General features: G+C 46.2%; 1 protein-coding gene across 1 annotated transcript in view; it reads right to left on the bottom strand.

Annotated features, from left to right (window-relative positions):
- Positions 1–22,567, bottom strand: part of BOC (BOC cell adhesion associated, oncogene regulated) — a 97,098-nt gene that overhangs the window by 19,966 nt on the left and 54,565 nt on the right. Inside the window, exons 2-4 of the mRNA XM_006902991.1 lie at positions 19,990–20,268; positions 2,664–2,810; positions 880–1,023 (exon numbers count right to left, since the gene is read on the bottom strand). Of these exons, the coding sequence (XP_006903053.1) occupies positions 880–1,023; positions 2,664–2,810; positions 19,990–20,268 (570 nt within the window). The remainder of the gene's footprint in view (positions 1–879; positions 1,024–2,663; positions 2,811–19,989; positions 20,269–22,567) is intronic.

Here is a 22,567-nt window from a genome sequence, read left to right on the forward strand (position 1 = left end):
ACTGACTCACTCCCGTGGCTTAACATTCAGCCAAGCAACAGACAGGCATCTAAGGTGAACAACAGCACTGGGCCTGCTCACTCAGAACAATCAACCAAATGAGATGAAAGACCGGCATCTGCACCGGGATAAAGCTCAGAAGGCAAGAAGGCAGGAAGGGGTCACCACGTGGGGAACTGTAAACACGGAGAACGGGTGAGAGTGCTGCACACTGGGGGGGGGGGGGGGGTTGCAATCAGCCACCAAAGTGCCTATGAATCGCTGAACAGAAGCCAACTTTCCCTGTACACTTTCACTCAGATCACAAGACAAACTGACAAAAGAAACCACCAAAAACCTTACTAATTTAAAATGGCTCTAAAAAGGAATTGTAGAACAGGCTGTAACTCCACTGAGTAGGCAAAACACCTGTAAGTGCTCAGAGAAGGTAGTTGTAGTTTTCATGTTAATGGGGAGCAATGATGCCACCTTGAACTTTCTGAGCTTTTGTGAGGAAGGTGCCTGGTGTCCCAAGAAGTCCAGACAACATGGGTCCAGTCCAGAGCTGAACAGGCCGGCCTGGGACCTCGTTCCCTGGTACAAATGCATTCTCATCTCATCTGTACTCCAGCTGAGCTCCAGGCCAACTTTCTCCCAATACATAATCGCCTGAAGGAAATTTCTAATGTGCAGGAAAAAGGGATATCCTCCACATACTGATGTGACCAGGAAGCACAACCACCAGTCAGAGCCAAGCCATGTGCTGTGGGAAATTGGCACTGGCCAGTCAGAGGGAATGGCCCACTGTCCCACTCCCCGCCACCACCCCCAGAGAAGACGGGTTGGCTCTTTGACTGACACCTCCCCCTGTGCCTCTCATCAACAGGACCCCTCTCTTACGGCGCACACGCAGTCTGTCACTGGAGCCAGAGGTTTTCACTTCCTGGGTCACTGGGTTGTAGGCTGCACACTTGTACATGCCCTCATCCTCCTGGCTGGCATTTACGATCTGGAGGTTGCCGGATGGCATGATCAGGTAGTTATCTGTGGAAAGGACGGGGAAATACAGGATGAATTTGGACCCAGGATAGTGCTCTTACTTACCTATGAAGGTGAAAGGGCTGGGGCAGGTAGACAGGAGCTGAAGAACACCTTTGTCACAACAAGCCCAGACCTAGAACACTATTCTCCCAGTAAGAATTTGTAGTGAACACCTCTGAAGAACCAAGGAGAGAAAATAACCAATCAGCGACCAAAGTAGCTGTTTGTACAAAAGTAGTTTCAAGGGGGCTGGGCTGGACTCAGCCTGAGCTAGGCTCAAGCCCTGGATTGCCAAGTGCTGTGTGACCTTGGGCAAGTTAATTAACCTCCCTGATCCTGCGCCTTCATTTGTGAAATGTATGTTGCCTCAGAGCCATTGTAAGGATCAAGGGGTTGCTGCCACACACTTGGGAGATCAGTCCACCATTCCTGCAAGCCATCAGGCAGGAGAGCTGCCTAACTTGGACCTCCTTGTGGTCTGTCCCCATCACAGCTCTGAGCCATCCTCTCATTTCTGCCACTGCCTCCTCTGTGCCTGTCACTGACATCCTTCCCACTGTATCACTGGCCTCCACCTCCTTGTTGAGGGGAATTCTGCTTGACAGGTCCACTCAAGTTCATGAAACAAGAGGCAAACTCCCAGCCTTCTAGAATGACTTTCTGCTTTCTGATAGCAAACCATGGCCATCTCACTGGTGGCCTGAGAACCGTGGTGTCCCTACACTCCAGACTCTCAACAGCTGGTGATCACCATGCCGTTGGGCCACCTGACCTGTGCTGTTAAGGCAAGCACTACATGGAGTGTGGAAAGCTCTGACCTTGTGGGACAGACCATGAAGCATCTCACAGGGACTAGCCATTAATGTTCTTCTCTGTTCAGCCTAGTGTTATTTCTGAGTGACAGCATTACAGTTTTTCATATTTTTAAAAATACTGCATTTTTTCAATTGTCTCTCATAAACATCTATTCCTTTTATAACCTGGAAAAGTTAGTAAACTCTTTAGAAATCAATTAAGCGTCATACTCGGCACACATTTTGAGGTGTGGGGCCAGGGATAGTCGTGGGTCTACTTGGACCTAAGTGCAGGGGCCATTGTGGGAAACAAATGACAGCCTCTCTTGTACTCCAGCACCCTGCAAACCAAAGTGTGGCATTCCCTGGACAGCTGCTTTATGCACTGTGGACAGGCAGGAAGTGGCAGGTGCTGAGGTGACAGAACGTCTTAAGTTACTAGGAAGCTGGGAACAGTGAAGAAAGTTCCATGCAAAGACTGCTCTGCCTTGTGGGAAGCGGCTCTACCAGGACACCCTGAAGCTTTGCGAATGGCTCTATTTGTTAGGCAACCTGTCTATTTGAGCATAAAAGAATCTGGAACTAGGTGTGAACAGCCCTGATCAAAGAGCAGCAGTTTGGCAACATTTTCCAACACTTCAGAGGACAAAGAAGCCAATCAACTCTTTTAGGATACTGCAGAACTAAGGAGCAAGATAGCAAAGAGCTGAGCAGCAGTGTGAGGAATGGGGCTGTGGTTGTGTTGGTGGGGTTTGGAGGTGGTAGCAGGTGACCTAGTTTTGTCATTTAGGGGTGGTCAGAGGCTGCCAGCTTCCCTTCTGACCTCAGGGCCCGGCCCAGCTTGCTCACCTCGAGAGGCCTCCAGCCACTCCTGCTTGACGCTATATCGGACCTGGGCCTTCGGGTGGCTCTCTGGCAGGTGACAGGCAATGACCGCTGTGTTCCCCTCATCCACTTCAATCACGTGCTGCACGTCTAACTTGAAGTCCTGGAGGTCTATGGAAATAAGAGGAGTTACTGGTTGGGTCTCAGTGACTGAGATGGATGGCTTGACATTGCAAGGTGGGCTTGTGCCAGGGAGTCCTTATGCCTTATAGCAAGGCTCCAGAGGCTGTCAGGGAAGGGTGGTCTGAGACAGAGCTTAAGGGATGGTCTGTGCACATGTACATGGCCGAGCACTGCATAGATCTGCCATGGGTAGGCTGTGAATGTTAGGGGCCACTGAACGCGACTCAAAGTGAACATATAAATAATGGATCTGAACCTTGCCCTGTCTTGTTCCATCCACATCATCTCTGATACACTCAAGCCCCTTATTATGGTCATTGGGTCAATCCATCTCGTTCAGTGTCTTCCCCTCTTTTGGTGGAGGAGAGAATTCCATGCTGACTTGAAGTGTGGTGAAAGGAGGCTGGAATCTAAATTGGAAGAGGATGGAGCCCCGTCTGGAATGATAGCCGTGTGTCTCCCAGATAATCCAGCAGTCCAACAACAAAACTGTCTCTGAGCCAAATAATGACGTTGCTGAACCAACCAATCGGGGCCATTTGTGCAACTGAACCAATCTCATTCAAAATTTTATTTTTGGGATCATGGGGGAATTTAAGAGAAGAAATAAAAATAATGGTGGATAAAATAAAGGTGATGAACAGAATGATTCTTTCTCTTCATAAAGATAGTTTAACAGCCCTGGAGGCATCCTCTCTGACAGGTGGCCACACCAAATTCTGCTCAGCTCCTGAGAGCTGATAACCATCGGAGTTCAGGGCAATTCAACTGCAAGACCCCACCTGCCCTGGTTATTGTTTCCACTGGAGACTGAGGAAGGCAAGAGCCGCAAGGAGAATCAGGTTTCTCACAGAAACACAAGATAATTACCAAAAACAAACTACTGTCACCACAGGAGAACCCAGTGATCAAGGCACTCATCAAGGTCAGATTTCCCACATAATGGAACTTTCCAGAAGTTCACCGTGATGCCAAGTCTGGCAGGAAAGCACTTTTGTTTCCCTGAAAGTTCACTGTCCCCACGAGTACAATACTAGAATCTGAGTTCTTTGAATCTGTGTCTGAGAACATTAGGGGTAGGAACCAAGTCCTGCTCATATATGTCCCTTTAACCCAACCCAACGCTGACCCTAGTAGATGCTGAGTAAATGCTGAATGGATGATTATCTTGAAAGCAGGACCCGCTAAGTCAGGATACAAGGGGACTATTTATGTTGCCTATGAACTCAAATGCCCTAGTTGAGTCTGGTTTACTGTGAGATAAACTACAAGATCATAAATACTCTGTGAACATTTTGTCTAAGCATGCCCAATTGAAGCTACTGTGGAAAAAAAAGTTTCATGAGAAACTACTTCTAAGGTCCCAGGAAAGGGGTGAAATAAACCTAATAAATGCAGAATAAGAGATACATCTGCCATTCATGTGGTCATAGCATCTCTCCATCAGGTTTCTGAGACTGTAAGTATTATGCGAGATGACTGCCTGTTTTTCTCCCTCAGAGCAGCTGGTTGGTTTCAACTACCTCCTGCGTCAGCTCACTGTTCCACAGGGCCCCTTATTCATGGAGCAGTTTGGCAAAATGACGAGACTGGGATTCCAGTCACCCTTCCCCTGCTTCCCCTCACTGTCCAGGCTGAACAAGTTAACTCTCAGGGTGAGCTCTCTCACATGTTCCTGCCTTGAGGTGAATTCAGGATACCCTAGGCTCTTATGGAATCATCCCATTATTATTTAACTTTGTGCATATGATATCTGACCCTAACTAAATGATGAAGTCCTAATGGGCCGACTATATAAAAATTCTACACTCTAATCCCGAGGCCCCCTGCACAGTGCATGGGGGTCTAGCAACTCTCTCTAAACCCTTGTGGCATGAACAAACAGTCTGGAAGGCTGGGCCCAAGGGGCGTGCAACCTACTCGGCCCACAAACTCTGTGCTTGAGAAGGCACCACACCTGAGTCAATGCTCTGCTGGCACCGTCTTAATAACTTCTCAGCAAAGGACCCTGTATTTTCATTTTTCCTCCCAAATTCTGTAGCAAATTCTGTCTGAGCCTCTCAGTCATGACAGATAGGAGTTTTCTCTCAGAGAGAAGGAGGGTTGGTTTGTGCTATGGATGGCCCATGCTCATTTAGTTAAGTCTTAATAACTTTGCTTTGGAAAGCTATGCACTTAAAAAAAAAATCTCAAAAAGGCCCTAATCCTCTTTTATTTTTTTTTTTTATTTTTTTTTTTTCCTAATCCTCTTTTAGGACAGAGCGAGGCTGTACCTGCCTCCTCAGGAGGCTCCCATAAAACAAGCAGTGAGCCATACAGCAGCACCCAGGGGCATCCAGAAAATTCCTCAGTCACCGGGAAGCACTCTCTTCCACGGTCTAATAAACTCAAAACTACTCCACCAAGGGCTTTTTTTTCCTTCTTCCCTTCCCCTCCTCTGCTTCTTTGCATCACTCTAAGGAAATCTGCTTCAGGCAAGACTACACTTAAACCTAGCAGATCATTTTTCAAGAGTGATGTGAGCCACTGAAATGAGTTTGGCACCAGAATGCCATCTCCATGTTAACGGCCCCGGGCTCTGGCCCTCCTGTTAATTAAGAGCTTATCTAGACACTGAGCACGCACTGTTCCATGCACCCACCCAACAACCCAAGCCTCGGAAGCATTATGCCTCCTCTGGCCCCTCTTGGCTGTAGTGCACCCTCTGACAACTGCTGGGTTTGAGACAGAAGGCAGTGCAGAGGGGGAGGTACAAAGCTGGACACCGGTCACCCGCAGCCTGACAGCCCCTCTGTTCTGATGCCAACATGTGCACAACAGCCCGTGCAGGCAGGACCGAGGACACCCCAGCTGGGCACGCAGCTCCCTATGAGGGCTGACTGAAGGCGAGTCTTCCAGCTTCAAAACAAAGAAGCAGTTTGGTCCTGAGCCCTATTTCCTTGTTCGTCCTGATCTTAAGTCTTAACTGTTGCTTCACTAGACAAACACTCCCAATTTGGCTGTTGGGGCAAAGCTTGCATTTCCCTACAGGATCAAAGGCAGAACAATGAAGTGACGAATGATCTAAAAATCATTCCCCTTTCCTAGTGTTTTTGGGCAGGAAGGAGGCCAGGGAAGTGTGAAGACCTCATGATCAATACCACCCTAGGCAGCCATCCGACAGGCAGATGCAGGGAGAAGAGCTAGTTGGCCACACTTGAGGGAAACCAGACTGTTCCCAGGCCCCTTTGTCTGCAAAGCCCTTTTCCTGGACCAACCCGCTTTGCTGAGTCTCAGGGCAGGCCCTTCAGTTCCAAATGAGGTTAGCAGGCCTCCTTGCAGAACGACAGATCAGGTTTCATGGGGAAACAGTTTGACAGGACACCTGCCCTTGCCTGTTGGCTGGTGTGTTTGAGAAATCCATTAGAGGAATGTTTTTGCAGCTTTAATCCTCTTACCTTCCCTCACATCCCTCTTTGCATCCTCTCTTGGTGCATTCTTCTAGCTACTTTATTAACTTGTCTGCATTAATCAAATGCCAACAGGCCAACTCTTGTTTCTCAACTGTCAGGTCAGGAGCCTTCCAGGTCTTGGGAGGCCATCTCTAAGCACACAGACTTTGTTTTGACACAGAATTTAGTGCTGGGTTTCGGGCTCCATACAGAATCCTGCCTAGTTCTTTCTTTCTGAGGACTCACTTTCTTAACAGGAGATGTCTGCTCTGGCTTATCACTCCCAGCGAAGCCCTGGATACAAAGATTACAGAGATCTCTGTACATGCTCGGCATGTGATGTGTTCTTTGCCTCGTGCTCAGCGTGCAGAGGACATCAGGCCATACCACGAATCTTCTTGGCCTCTCTGATAGTGAAGGCAAAAGCCTGGGAGAAGCACATGGAGGTAGCTACCATCCCCAGGATCTTACACAAAACCAACAACTGGACACATCTTCATTCCAACCCTGTTTTAAAGTTCTACCTGCAAGCACTGAGCTGCCCTTTATTTATATAAAAGTTCACTGTTTCTGATGGGTATTTATGGATCTTCCTAACATGAAAAGGTCATATCTTAATGGTAGGCTCACGCACCTGAATTTCTACAAACTTTATATTTTCATTTACAGGCTTGAAGCAGCGGGATGTGTCCTGGAAAAATACACCCTGCATACTCCATAAACCTACCAACCCCTTTCAAGGGGTTTTCTCCTTTTATCTTCACCCCCACCCCAAGTCCTCCTTTAGGTTGCAAATAAACGTTCAACTCTCTTTGAAACAACAAGTTGGGAAAGTCGTTACCAGATGGTGCATGGAATTACCAACATCCCCACCAGGAGGAGTTTGGCTGGAAAATTGATAAAAACGTTAAGTATGTTTTGTTATGTGTATATATAAAACTGGGAAAAAATGGAGTGGCATCCACTTCTGAAATGGCTTGCCTCTGGAAACTCTATGGACAGTGCTCAGGTCTTTCATTCACAGGGTTGCTACAAGATGTAGATGACTCAGTGGCACCTAACAACAACAACATATATAAAACTCAATGCCATCAAGTTGGAACCCACTCACAGCAGGCTTTTTTACCTTCCAGCAAGTTTTCAGAGGCTGTAAATCACATAGGAAGAGACTACCCTCCTTCTCCATTGGAGCTGCTGGTAGATGGAAACTGCCAGAGAGGCACCTGCCTTTTGGTTATTTGCAACACAGCTCCCCATGGGTTAGACCACTAGAACTCCCTTCTCTATATATATATAGTTACCATTAAAATGAAATAGTTTTTAAACAAAAGACAAAAAGGTTAGCTGTCTTCCCATCGAGCTGTTTCTCATGTATGGCCGCGTCGCTCCTGCCTGTTCTCGGGGATTGTGGGGCAAGCCTGCACTCATCTGCTGAGGTTTGGACGGGCTCCATCAGATGGCGGGGGCATCGCTGACTTGGCTGACTTGGCAATGCTGCCGGGGACAGCTCGGCAGCCTCACGGCCATGACAAGTTTCTAGACAGACTGATAATTCTGTTCTTCACGTCTCCTTGCCTCCAAGCCTCAACTTGGCCCTGTGGTGGTTCACTAGGCCTGTGGCTAATGTTATAAAGCACAGAAAGCCTTCTTTCCTCATGGTGCATGAATCCTTATCTCTGTACTCTGTACTCTGTACAGCCTTCTCTGTACTCTGTATGGCCTTTCCTTCAAAGACAGCAAAACTGCAGAGGAAGTTAATAGCAGCCCTCCTAGCTGGGCCTTGTCTCTCTGCCCTCTAACCAGACTTAGAGTCACAGGGAGGAAGGGTTTGGCATCACCTCACTGTGAGGCCTTAGACAATAGAGGGGCTCTTTTGTGCACCCCAACTACTTTGCTGATGGACAGACACTCACAGCATTCTCCTTCTTCCCCAGTCACCTGTTAATGCATGGCTTGGCATGACCCCAAGGCTATCCCTCTGAAGTAAAGTGTCCTACAAATGAAAAAAACCACAGAATCCTCTGCTAAGGATGTGGGGAGATTACAGAGGCAAAGAGGCCGGAGCCCAGTGGGGCTTTCATGAGGTCAGAATGCCTGGCGCCTGGTGAGTGGACCGTGTTTACTGGGGACTGGGCAAGCATCGCTGAAGCCACGCGTGCTGGGTAGTGACTAAGTCTGCAGCTCTGGCACACAGACCACTGAAGCCACCTCTGGCCGTAACCCACAAGGCTGCGCAAAACCAGCATGCTCTGGAATCAGTACTCCATCTCCAGGCGTCTCTGATTCATTCATCAGCTAGCCAGGCACGACCCAGTTCTGCCTATTACACCAGACACTGCAGAAAACACAAAGAAGATGGAATTCCTAAACACGGGAGTTTTTTAATCTACACTTAACCCAGAAAAAGACAACATGCAAAGCAGGATATAATAATTCACGAGAGTGATGAATCCAAGCCTGGCCTTCACCAGCCCCACCAAGCATTCCTGCCTGTCAAGAGAAACTCAGAACGAGGGGGTGGGGTAAGAGGGGGTGGCAGAGTGAGTGCTGTTCCTCCTCTCTTCGCAGGCTGGGAGAGTGGATAAATACATCTGTTCTCTGTGGGACTTTTTCCTGGCTGTGTAACTGCAACAATAATTCTGGCTCCAAAGCCATCTCCTGACAGCCATGGAAACATGACATGAAATTTCTCAAACACATTTGCTGATGAAAGCAAGGCATGCATGCTCTCTCTCTCTTCCTCTCTCTCATTTAAATAAAAAAAAATTTCCATGGAGGGAAATGAAAAAGCATCTCTGCAGATGTCAGATACATTTGTTGTTAAGTCTTGTGTCTCTTTTGCTTTGAGTTAAAGGGAGGATTGCAGCAGATTTGAGCAGTGAGAGAAGACTGAGGATGGGAAGAGATTAAAGGGATGAGCTAAGGAAGGCAGAACATCAAAGTCAAGAAGGAAGGGGAGAACGAGGGTCACACAAGGGGCTAGAAGGCACAAAGGCAGCCCTGCGAGGAGAACGAGAACGGAGAATGAGAGGGAAGATAAAGCACCCGTTTTGCAATGTCATTAAATGATTTGCAATAAAATAGCCTAAGGCTTTAGAAATTTCTTGACTTAAAGCAATTAAAATCCATATATTTTTTTAAAAAAAGACACAATAAGAGCACAAGAAATGTGATTAATCCTTGAAGACGAGTCGAGGAGGAAGGGAGCTATGACTCCTCCAAGTCTGGCAGCCAGATGACCCGGGAAGACGTCTGCAGACCATCTCCTTTATCTGACTTCAGTGCTGCTCTGAGGGCGGGTTGGCCGGCACCACTGGGGAGTTTCTTTTGGACTAGATGAAGGAATGAAATGGTTTGAAAAAAAAAAAGACAGTAAAGAAAGAGAGAAGGGAAAAAGGACTTACTAGCCAACAACCCACATCACACATATTTCTCTGATCAACTGAATATAAACTATAAACTTAGCACTGGGAAAATTAATGTGAGCGCCGGTGGTCTGGACTCATCAGAGCCAGAGCTGGGTCCTGGCATCACTGACGGCAGGGCTGGCAGGCCGTACAGGAAGAGAGGGAGGAGTGATGTGCAGGCTGAGGCACTCAGAGGGAGTGGAGTCTCCATCGGCATGGCCCCAGTAAATAGGATTCCAGGGAGAGGCCAGGGCAGTGTCTTAAGGAAGCAAATTCACCCACAGTGGTTCCTACCTTCTATCTTGTGAAGAACCACCATGGTTTCCCTCTTCACACCTGGAAAATTGCAAACTCCCATTGGCTGTGGTGGCTTCTGATCTCACCCACTCACCACCTCTAAGGGTGTCCAGGTGTGACACAGAGCTGTACTTACCTGTCTCTCAAAAAGGCCACAATTTCTTTTAAATAGTCTTATATGCTTCTGATAGTCATCATTTTTCTCCCCTAAAACCTTCTGGAATTGATTTGCACCTTCATTCTGTTTGTACCCTTGCTTTGCCCAGAAATCCTTGCTTGTCTTCTGTATATCTTCTTGGACCTAAAGCCTTCAGATACATCTTATCTGGGAGCTGTCCTCTTTCTAGGTATTTGTTGCAGGCCTACTGTGTGCTGGCCCTCAGTAACCGCACTGTGGACAGAGATGGACGAGAACCCAGCCTGCCAGGGGGAGCGTCACTTCGGGGGAGGGCTGGAGATGGAAGCCCAGAGGCTAAGGGAACTGAAAGAGGAGCTGCAGCCTCCAGATTTGGGAAAGAGCATGGTCACAGATGGATGTCTTGAGAAGACACTTGGATCCTGAAAACTGAGCAAGTCTGCAGTGACAGGAGGCAGAGTCACAGAGCTCGAGTTTCTCACCACAGTTATCAAATGTTTATAAGTGTAAAAGAAACAATTTCTCGAGATTAAACATGATTCTCTACACAAGGGGGAGGGGGGAGATAATTTTTTCCTCAACAGCTCTTTTCTTGCCTTTACTTACATTATTTAAAAGCAAGAAAAAGGTTAAGTAACAAGTCTCAGATGTGAACACTGTCCCATCTGCCGGGCAGGCTCACTGTGCTGGAGGCCCTACGTTTCTTGCCAGATCCCAAAAGTGGATGAAGTTTTAAAGCAAGGTCAACGCAGAACTTTCAACTTTTCCATACACATGATGGGGAGCCAAGGGACTCATCTGTTCCCCTTGGCTTCCTCTTTTGCATCTTAAACGCACCATCTTGCATCATATTCCTCCAAGGTTTCCAGTGATTTCAAGCCAGGGAACCAGTCCTTCCCTCATCTTCCCAGGCAAAAGGCTCCTCAAAGTCTGCTTGGCTCAATGACTGTAAAGTTTGCACATGTTTAACACACTATGGCGCCTATCCCTTTCTCTTCACGGACAGTGTTCTTAGTTTTAACTTCAGCATGTGGCTGTGTGTGTGTGCAATGAACAGACCGAGGAGCAGGGCAGTGGCAAAGGTGAGGAGGGGGACAGGAATGCTTAGCACGGCCTTGGCAGAAGCTGTTACACAGATTCTAGGTCTTGATTTGGTAGCTACAGCCCCCTGCTAAGAACAGAATTAGGATCCCAAATGTCTGAAGTAAACCTTAGGTACTAAGACACTCTGAGCAGAGCTCATACCACTGAATATTAGTCTAGGTGCTTGAGCCAAGCCTGACAGGATTTATGCTGTCAGTGTCTTCTGAAGATTTCACCGGAAGAGCAGGGAAATCTGGTGAGATGTTCTCATTTCACTTCTAAAAGTTGGTAGGAAACAAAGAGTTAACATAACTGTTGGTGTCCTCTGGGTGGTGCAGAGGGTAAAGGGCTGGGCTTGTCACTAAAGGCTGGAATCTGAACCCGGCCAGGAGCGCTTCAGATGAAAGAACTGGTGACCTGTTGCTGAAAGGTTACAACCATGAAAATCCCATGGGGCAAGGTCCTACTCTGAGACAAATGGGGTGGTCATGAGTGGAAATGGACTCAACAGCAACTACTAACAAGGTTTAAAACTATAAAAGACATTCCTCATACAATACTTTTAGTATTTATGTATGAAAATTGCTTAGTACCTCTGATGACAATGCAACCTTGCAATAATCTTCTTGCTACAATAGTGGTGCAAAATGCATATAATTTATGGTATGTTGTTGTTTTTAGGTGCTGTCCAGACAAGTCCAATTCATAGCCACCCTATTAACAACAGATTTGGACCTTGTCCTATCCTGTGCCATCCTCACAATCTCTGATACGCTCAAGCCTTTTGCTGCAGTTACTGTGTAAATTCACCTGGTTGAGGGGCACTGTCCTTCCATCTTTCCAAGCATGATTTCTCTCTCTAGGGAGTAACCTCTCCTAGCAACATATACGCATTTTCTTGGTATTTGTTGTTGTTGTATGCCTTGAGTTGGCAGTGACTCAGAGCTGACCCTCCAGTAGGTTTTCAGAGGCAGTAAATCACATGGGAGGAAAAAGTCCATCTTTCTCCCGTGGAACAGCTGGTAGATTTGAACTGAGTGCATTTGGGATTCCAGAGCAAGGTCTTACCACCAGAACTCCCTGTTTTTGGTATAACACTTATAAAATTTAAAGTATAAAACAGCTACACTTCAAGGCCAATCAAACTTCCATCTCCCAGATCTCTACCACACATGGGGCTCTCCCCAACAGAGGCCAACTGACACCCTGGCGTGTGTCTTCAGGCCCAGCGTCCAGCTGCAGGCACCTCCCCCTCTTGGGACAATTCAGGAAGCCACCTGTGTTTTCTTTACTCCCTCAACTCTTCTCACTGCCACCTCTTCTCTCCTAAAGTAAAGCCTTGCACATGATTTCCCTGAGAAGCTCAACACCCCGATGGTTTTTCAATATGGACCAAATGCTTCCTTCCTGTTTTGTCAGGGAATCACTGACTGACTGAAGCAGATTTTGGGGGAGGGGAGAGGGAAGGAACATAACATTATAAAAAATACTCTAATGTTCCTTTTGTATTTAGAAAATGTTCATTCCCAAAGGAATGAGAAACAGTGAGACAGAAAGGAAGTAGAGAATGGGACTTGGGGACAGAGAGAATTATCTGCTGACGAGGCTGAGAATCTGCTTGACCTTAGCATGGATAGACAGGCTTCTGAACACCCCAAAGATACAGAGCAGTAAGTACAGTGTGAGAGCAACTTGGCCTGTGAAGGTTCTAGGCAGGTATGGAGGACTCAAAAGAATTAGAGATAAAGGTTGTCCCATGCACATTGTTCAAGACTCAACTCCTGAGTTGTCCTCATTTCCAAGAAACAGATATGAACCTCTGAGTTCCCATTACAACCTGATTACATCTTCAGTAGACAAGGAATCAAGCTGAGCTGCTTTATGGCTCATGTATGACCCTAGTCCACCTTCTTCATTAGTCTGGGAGATGGTCCACAGCAGGAACTGGGTTCTATTATGTTTTACTGGGAATTCTAAATACACCCAATTCCTAGGACACCTGTCTCCTGACTATCCAAATACAGAGCTCAGAGCTGGGAACAATGGTTTGCTACCCCAGAAGTACTCATAAACCTTGGTTTTGTTTTACAGTAGTCTTCAGAAACAGAATATACTATTCTTAAGTGATAAGGTGCTGCTGAAGAAGAAACTGAAGAGAATGAACATTAACTGTGCTAAGAAAATATATTCTTGGAAGATCATGGTAGTGATTTCTGGGAATGAAAGATAAATTCTATCTACTTTTTCATGTATTGCTTGCTTATTTCTTTCCTACTTCTCCATTTTGGGAAGAATGTAAGGTAGCTTGTCAGAATTCAAGAAGCCCTGGTGGCAGACCGGTAACATATTTGGCTACTAGCTGAGAGGTCAGAGTTTCAAATGCAGAAGATGTGCAGTCTCCTCCTGTAAAGATTTACAATCTGGAAAAGCCTGTTGGAGGGTCGCTATGAGTCAGACTCAATGGCAGTAGATTTGCTTTTCAGTTTATCTTCTATAAAATGAAACTCCTTAAGAAAAAAAAAAAAATTAAGACCCGAAGTGAGATAAATTAAGATAAAAGCTGCAGATTAAGGGAAAATGAAAACTCAGGAATGAAGCCCCTGATGAGATTGTCAAATGTGAATTATTACAATCTTTTCTGCGAGGTATGTGTGGCCACAGCACATCCTAAGCACATTCCTGTGCTAGGGTGAAGGGGTTTTAAGCTACGTCAGGCAAATAGTGTGTCTGAGGTGACCAGCGGGGCCTTAAGGAAACTAGAAACACGTAAAGAAATAAAAGTTTACAGTGCTTCTCAATTTCCCATTCAAGAGCAGGATTAGAGTCCAGAAGACCTCTATGATGTGTGTGAGGTGAATCCCAGGAAGGGGGAGTTGAGCAAACGGAGACATGACTTCTGTGTGTGGCATACATTCTGCTGAGAGTCAGGGTCGGCCCAGCCTGCCAGCCACAACTGGACGTGGGTCTGGGTGGAAGAACAGGGACCAGTGAACATCGTGGGCTCCACTGACAACTCACAGCATGGTACACCACAGCTGCTCTAGTGGTGGCTGTGGTCATGCGAATCAGGGCTGGAGAACACATATAACAGGAGCTACCAAGTTCACAGAAAACAGGAGAGTTCTCTCTTCTTAATAAAACTGTCCTTTCTCCTGATTCTAATTGGAAGGAACTCTGCAGATGGGGCAAATAGTTAACACACCCAGGAAAGTTCTGGCCATCGACTTAACAAAAGCAGAGGGATGAGGGTGTGCAGTGGGGGGGGGGGTATTAATCATGGGGTTATGTAATTTGATCGGTGGGGGAGAGGGAAATTGGAAGAATCTGTCTGGAAAACAATGTATTTGAATTTTATAAATAAACTGGTATAATAAAAAATTTTAAAAATGAAAATTTTTTTCCTATAATTATATTTTATTAATTTTCATAAACATTTACAGAGATTTTGGGCTTCCACTCATTCATTGTTGCACTATTCTCTCTACCCTCCTCCCAGTTTGTTCTTGTCCAAATGCCACAGTGCTTGTCAAAGCCAGTTCTGATTAATCTTCTTTGTAAAAAAACCCAACCCGTCAATCACTTCAAGTCCCATGGAGCATAGTTTTACTCTAGCAAATGGGATACTATGAGTTGGAGTCAGCTCGTTAACAAACAGATTATGATTAGAAGCTTTGTCATCCCTAGAATTTGCATCCTACGGTTACTCCCAGAATTGAACTGGGCACTAGCAAGCTAGACATTAGCCCACAGTCCCCAGAATCTCTGGGGAAGCACTCCATAAAAATTTGATGACCAAATGAGTAAACCACTGGTCCCTCCTTGAAACGCCCAGAGTATGTTAGATGGAGCTTCTGAATCCTTGCCTCCAAGGAGCAGCCTCACCCTCTCCAGGACGAATCTGTTTGTTCCCCTAGCAATCCATGGTATAGTCAATACTCTTCTCTAGCACTAAAACTCAAAGGTATCAATTCTTCTTCTATCATCCTTAGTCATTGTCCAGCTCTCTGATGCAAGTAATTGCAAACACCATGGCCTGGATCAGGTACACCTTGGTCTCTAGACTGACATCCTTGTTCTTCAGTACTCAGAGAGGTCCCTGACGGCAGATTTCCCCAAATACAATTCATCTTTTGACTTCCTGGCTGCTGGTACCAAGAGTTTTAGTTGTGGCGCCAAGCAAGCTGAAGCTCTTAACAATCTCAGTCTCTCTACCATCTATCTGATGGTGCCAATTTGTCCGGTGGTGAGAATTTTTGTTTTCTTGATGTTGAGCTTCAGTCCATATTTAAGGCTGCAGTCTTTGACTTTCTGAAGCAAATGCCTCAGGTCAAATAAGCTTGCAATTTACAAAATATTTCAAAATATTCACTCACTCATTGCCATCCAGGCAGGACTGACTCACAGCTGACTGTCCAGCAGGATTTTGAAGCTGTAAATCTCACAGGAGGAGACTGTCCATCTTTCTCCCAAAGAGCCTATGGTGGATTTGAACCATCAGAGAGGCATGGCTTCTGGGTTAACAGCATATCTCCCTACAGACTACACCATTATACGAGCCTCCAAATCCTCTGTGATTGGTGATGTAAGTATTATTGACATACGGGGCTCATCAACAGCTTTGGAGTTCTGAGAGACAAGTGTTAGGTAGTTAATTGTTAAGTGATAGAGATAAGGCTTCAACCCAAAATTGTTTGCTTATTTGTCCCAATAAACCACAGTGGCCTTTCACTTCATGTGTCAAACTGTGGTAACACTGGACTCCAGGCAGATCACCTTCTGACCTTTCCTAAGTCACAGGGTCATGAATGGAGACTATTGCCCAAGGGAATTCCTTGAACTCCTTTCTTTCCTGTCAGAGGTCATGAGTGTCAACCACTGCTTTACCTTCTGACCTCTGAAGGCAGGGGAGTGCAAGCCTGGTCTTACTGTTCAAAGACCTTATGGATAAGTTATGGGTCTGAATTCTGATGGTGAAATCAGGGTTGAGAACACCAGCTGTCAGTTGAGGAGCCAAGAGTGAGAATGTCTGTGGAGTGGTGGCCTTGCTGGTGAGAGGAAAATCAAGGCACTTGAAGCCAAAAGGTAGGACTCTGATGAGATAGTCTGAAGTTAGGGATTAGCAGCAAGAGATTTGCCCCCTAAAAGCTTCAATAGGGAAAAATAAAAATAAGTCTGGAGAGGGAGGACATCCATGCAGTCACACACCAGGGCAGTGAGAGCCTTCAGCAGGCTCTCCATTCTCAGGCTCCGTTTTCTCCAAAGAACTGATGTTACCAGGTGGGGATGAGTTACAGATGGAACCCGCAACACACAATCCTGAGGCAAAAGGGGTCTTCATCGGGAAGCTCTTTTGCCAGAGGCTTTCCCTAACCAATTCTCTGAACAACGCCTGGCCCTCCTCATCTAAAACACCAAGTGAGTTCTAGGAGTTAAGGCGTGGGAAGCAGGCTTTTGCCAGGTAAGCCAAACAGCTACTGCTTTGTCTGAAGATGACCATCTGAGCACATGCAGAGGCGTCCATGCAAGAAGGAAGCCTTACATGATGTGTATGTGTGTGTGTTCATATGTAGGTGTGTGCATGGGCATGCCATTGCCCTGCCCGCATCTAAAAGCAGGCCAGGCCTTCATAATCCCATCTCCCACTCTCCTTCCTCCCACATTAGCTAACCAGCAAAACACAGCCCCCATTCTGCTCAGGAATGTGCTTTCAGAAACTTAATCTAACTGCTGAGCCTGGGCCAAATCCCCCAACGGCATCAACCCCGAGACAGCATCCCCTTTCTCTCACCTTCCTACCGCTCCATGCCCCACCACTGTTAGTATGTAGGTCTAGGAGGTTGTGTGCAGCCCCCTTTGCTGCCCGCTTCTCTGATCCCCTTTTCTCCACAGCACATCTGGCTTTCTCGTTCACTCTCTCTTTCTGGTACCTTCTCCATCCTTTCAGTCAGGTCTAACCATTTCACTTCTGATTCACGTCGAAATGACAAGCCAGGAGTTCTGAGCTTTCCAACAGGATCTGCTCGGCTCCAGCACAAGGCCCTTCTCTCACTGCATCTTCTTGAGTAGCAACCAAGCCTTCCGCTTTGTCCTCACTGCCAATTGCAGATCCCCTCAAGCACCAGAGAAACAGCAGCCAACTTTTTTTTGTTGTTTTTGTTTTCCCCAAATAAAGACTATAAATCATCTCTTCCCACAGAGATACACCTTGAAGTCGAAGGAAAGAGCCAAAATCAATCTTTAACTCTCCAACTCTCCTTTCCTTCAACTAATAAAATTCCCCGACTGACTCCTAATTAGGCCAAATTCATGATCAAGGAGTTTCTTAAAAGGACTTCTACAGACACACATGCTGACCATTTGCAGATAAAATCTTCCCTTCCCCCTCTTCTTCCTCTTCCATTAGCAGCATCACCTTTTAAAGGCACAAAGTGCTCAAAGACACGTCTCATTTAATAATGAACCACTGCAAGGATACCCCTGCCCAGAAACAGGATGAAGGTCAGTGCACTATGGTATGGCCACTTGAAGGGATGTTCTAGGACTATTAACAATTATGATCGTGCTCTATTAGGGAAGGAGGGTGCATTAAAGGAAAGGATCTAAGAGAAGCTCCTGGAATGATGGCCAATATAAACCTAAATCTAAACCCATTGCTGCGAAGTCAATTCCAACTCATGATAATTCTACAGGACAGAGTAAACTTCTCCACAGGGTTCCCAAAGCTGTAATCTAATTTGCAGAAGCAGACTGCTCCATTTTCCTCCACGTGAACTCGGTGAGATCAAACCAACAACCTTATGCTTAGTAGCTAAGAGCTTTACCACTATGTCTCCAGGGCATATAACAGGAGGTTCCTGTCAGTGTACTTTGTACTTTGCATACTCTACTCTCTACAGCTTGCATTTCACACTTAATAAACAAATATAAATTCTGATGTAGCTAATGAAGAGTGTTCATAACAAAAGGGAGAAATTAAAATTGGAAACTACATTCAGTAGCATCATTACGACGATGTAAAATTGTGGATAAAGACTCGATGGATAGATGGTAAAAGTAGATGAGGATGGTGGGTTTATAGGAACAGTGTTTTCTGTGTACTCTAAACTTGCTACAGTATAACCACAAACTTAAGAAGTAAATAAGAAGTACAATGGTAGGACAAAGTGTCATAGGTCTGAACTCAGTCCTACTGGCTGTGATTCTCTCCCTTCCAGCTCCCACTTCTCACTTCCATCACTCAAGTCTCCTGGCATGTCTGCACCCACTCCTGACAAACATAGATGTAGGATCCACTTCCCTTGCTGAGCTCACAATACTCAAATAGATGCTTCCACTGTATGGGGAGGGTGTGAAAGAAGCAGCCCAGGATCAGCTTGGCCCTGAGGGGAGACGGTGGACGTATATCTTGCCTTTATCCCTAAGACTACTTTCCAAGCAAAGGAAAATGCTGCCTGCGGCCTCCATCTGCTCTCCTGATGAGTGAAGTCCCTCCCAGCTCTGTGGACCAGTAGGCAGGGAAGGGACTTTTCTCCTGCCCCAGCTCTCAATACTTTCTTCCAGGATTTACTCCTCACACATCCACAGTCCCAAGCTCGCTCTGATGCAGGGGCATTTTGGAGGTTTGCTGACTTAGGCATGACCCCTAGAGACCACCAACCCCCTGAAAGCATGTCATCCCAAAGGATTGCAATAATGGTGAACCGGGAAGCCTCAAGCTGAGCAGTAAGGACAGAGGCCCCTGCCAAGTCACGAGGGACCCAATGCTGGAAATCACCTCAGAGTTGAAATTCAAACACCATTAAGTCCCAACAAGTTTCCTTATTCCCTACAGCTGAGGTTCCAGGAAAGTGGCCAAGTTGGAGGCGATCCTTAATATTTCCTGGCTCTAGGCTCAGAATATAAGAAAGACTTCTCTGTAGCCTTCAGGAGTTTATTTAATCAATCAAGTCTCATTTTCCCATGTGCATGATGGGAAGAAAAAGCATATAATGTATGTACTGTGCCTGGAACACAGGCCACTCAAGAGGTAATTAAATATAATAGTCATGTGAAGTCTTCTCCCAGCATCCTCTTTTTACCTGTCACTCACGCCCTCTCTTCCCTTCTCTGCTTTGTCACAGTTTGCTTTCTGTCCTCTTTGAATGTTTATATCCTGGTCATTTGAGATTTGCTTGCCTCTCACAGAAAGATGGGAGGTCTGGCATGGGAAGGCTCTGGCAAGGCTCGTACAGTGTCTCTGACTGTCGGCAGTGAGGATGAGAGAGCAGGTGGGAGGTGGTGAACAGAGAAGGAGTTTGCACAGTGGTATCTAAAACCACAGAATGCCTCAGCAGACGGGCGAGGCAAGGCCTAAGCCTGAGACCCACAGAGACAGGTCCAGCCTGTCAGTTGGCCCCTCCCCTGGAGTGATTCTAAGCTTGCCCCCTCTACTTAGAGTGAAACTTTGCAATAGTTCAATGACTCCATGCTGGAATTAGACCATCTGCAGATTATAGGGCATGAAGAGCTCTCTGATTTAAAATTTCAGTTGTTACAGTACCTGGTATAGTAAGACTCACTCACTCTCATTGCCATCAAGTTGGAGCTGACAGATAAGTGGGTTTTCAGAAGCTGTAAACCACATGGGAGGAGACTGCTCTTATTGTTCTTGTGGAGCAGCTGGAGGATTTGAACTGCTTACCTTTGAGTTGGCAGTGCAGCTCATTATGCACTAGGCCACCAGAGATGGAGTTTATGAATGGTAGGGAAGAACGGGAAAGAGGAAGAGCCATCACAGTAAGGCAGAGGGACCAAGGACAGGGAGCCCCACTCACTGGCTAGTGTCACGGTGGCTGGCACGCTCGCCACAGCTCCTGCAGGCATCCGGGCCACACACTGGTACCGCCCCACAGTGTGGTTGCTGAGTGCAGTGATGACGAGGGTCCCGCGGGTGATGAGGACCCCCTGAGCCTCATCTGAGCCGTTCAGCTCCTTTCCATTCAGGCGCCAGGTGATGTTCATCCCTGTGGGCTCCACAGCACAGCTCAGAATCACAGTTCCTCCTGGCTTCTGGACGGTGGAAGGGGGCTGGACAGTCACCTGAGGCACCTCATCTGGAGAGAGAACAGAGGCGCAACAATGACCCACCCAGGCAGCCTGCAGAGCTGAGGGGATAACCACTGAGTTATCCTACTGCCCTTGGGTCCACTCCTCAACTTGTCCTTATTTCCACAAAGAAGTTTCCAGGTAGCAGTGAGGTGCAGAGACCTAAGAGTTTAGGCTTTAGGGTTAGAGATATTTGGATCTGAATTAAAATACCACTACTCTTTTTTTGTTGTTTTTGTTTTTAATTTTTTATTATTAATTATTATTATTATTAATAATAATTTTAATGAACATCTACAGAGATTTTGGAATTCCATTCATTCATTGTTGCACTTTTCTCCCCACCCACTCACCCCCACCCCCACCCACAGTTCGCTCCTCTCCTTCAAAAGCAAAAGAAAAACTCCTTCACTGGTACACTAACCCCCCTCCCCTCCGCCGCACATCCCCACTCCCACCCCAAGTATACTCCACTCTGCAACCCTCATTTCGGACTCTTATGATAATCATAATGCCCTAAAATATATTAATTTTAAACTATTCTCTCCCTCATCAGCTTCAATGCAGTAAACATAATTTATCCAGTTTTTCTCAGTCTTACCCCCACCCCAATGTCAGCCTCATTCTACAACAGTGGCACCATATAATATTTGTCCCTTTGTGACTGAGATATTTCACTCAGCATAATGTCCTTCAGAGTCACCCATTTTGAATAATATTGCATGAGTTCCTTGTTTTTCAATGCAGCACAGTATTCTATTGTGTGAATATACCACAGCTTCCCTATCAATTTGTTTGTTGATGGGCACTTAGGTTGTTTCCAACGCCTTGCTATTGTGAACAAAGCCGCAATAAACATGGGTGTGCATATATCTGCTTGGATGTCAGTTATGGTCTCTTTGGGGTATATTCCCAGTAGTGGAATTGCTGGGTCAAATGGTATCTCTATTTGCAACTTTTTGAGAAAGCACCACACTGCTTTCCACAGTGGTTGCACCCTTTTACACTCAGACCAACAGTGAATAAGGGTTCCAGTCTCTCCACAACCTCGCCAGCATTTGTTGCTAGCTGTTCTGTTAAATTTTGCTATTCTTACTGGGGTGAGATGATATCTCATAGTTGTCTTGATTTGCATTTCTTTCAGGGCTAGGGATTTTGAACATTTCTTCATGTGCTTGTTAAAATACCACTACTCTTGAGCCATGTGACCTTAGCCTCTTGAGTCTCAGTTTCATAACTGTATAATGTTGCTGTTGTTTTTGTTGTTAGGTGCCATCAAGCTGACTACAACTCAAAGCAATAGATTTGAACCCTGTTCTATTATGTGCTATCCTCATGATCTCCATTATCTTATCTGTAAAATGGAGCTAATAATACTTCCACACAGATGTGCTTTTAAGGCTTAGAAGCTATGTACATTGCCTGTCATGATATCATATAGTAAGTGCTCAATAAAAGGAACTGTTGATCCTTCTTGTGACCCCTCCTCCTCTGGTGAGTTTCTGAAATGGATACAACCTTGCTGTCTCATCCTGTATGCTTGGGCATGTGCCTGAAGGCCAGTGAGAGTGCAGGGTTCTTTGAAATCCAGGAAGAGGAAGGCCTTTTGAAAGAGTTTCTGTAGAATGCTAACGCTTCTATTTGACATGAGGGGCAAAGTGTTCTTCCAAGAGGGGCGGGCTGAAAAAGGGAAGGCAAATACTCACGGGAGGCTGCCAAGCAGCTTGTGGCAGCTGAGAGGAGGCAGGCGAGGGCGAGGGTGACCTCGGGCCTCGTTGTCCCACGCAGCATGGTGTAGCACAGAGGGTCCGAAGCCAACGTCCCATAAGCCTCCGTGTGTCACTCAAACAGATAATGCAGTTCCTTACAATACTCTGTAGTGAGAGAGAGAAAGAGAGAGAGAGATAGGCATGGTGAATGAATGCCTGAGATGGTCCTGAGGCTGCCACGCAGCCCGGCTCTGTCTCCCGGCTCCACATAGGCTGCTCAGATTCAAAGTGCAGACTGGAAAGTTGGACAATCCTCTCTCTCATGCCATTTTTTCATCTAAGATATGTTTTTCAGGAGTTGCCCCCTTGATCTAGAAGCTGATATTGTTCTTACAGGAACACTAATGCAGACTGCTATGGAACAGCACTGGCATGTATACAAAATATAGAAGGTTTCTCTTTTAAGGGCTATTACTAATAACTGAGTTATTGATTCAGTAAAGATTTTCTCCATGATTTTCCTTCTCCCAGCTCTACCCTAGATTCTTGAGAACTCTCTTCTATTTCTGGAATTAACCCCACATATCTTAGTGATCTA

The sequence above is a fragment of the Elephantulus edwardii genome, unplaced genomic scaffold, assembly GCF_000299155.1.
Source record: "Elephantulus edwardii isolate Elephantulus edwardi_28Jun2011 unplaced genomic scaffold, EleEdw1.0 scaffold00489, whole genome shotgun sequence".
Taxonomy (NCBI): Eukaryota; Metazoa; Chordata; class Mammalia; order Macroscelidea; family Macroscelididae; genus Elephantulus; species Elephantulus edwardii.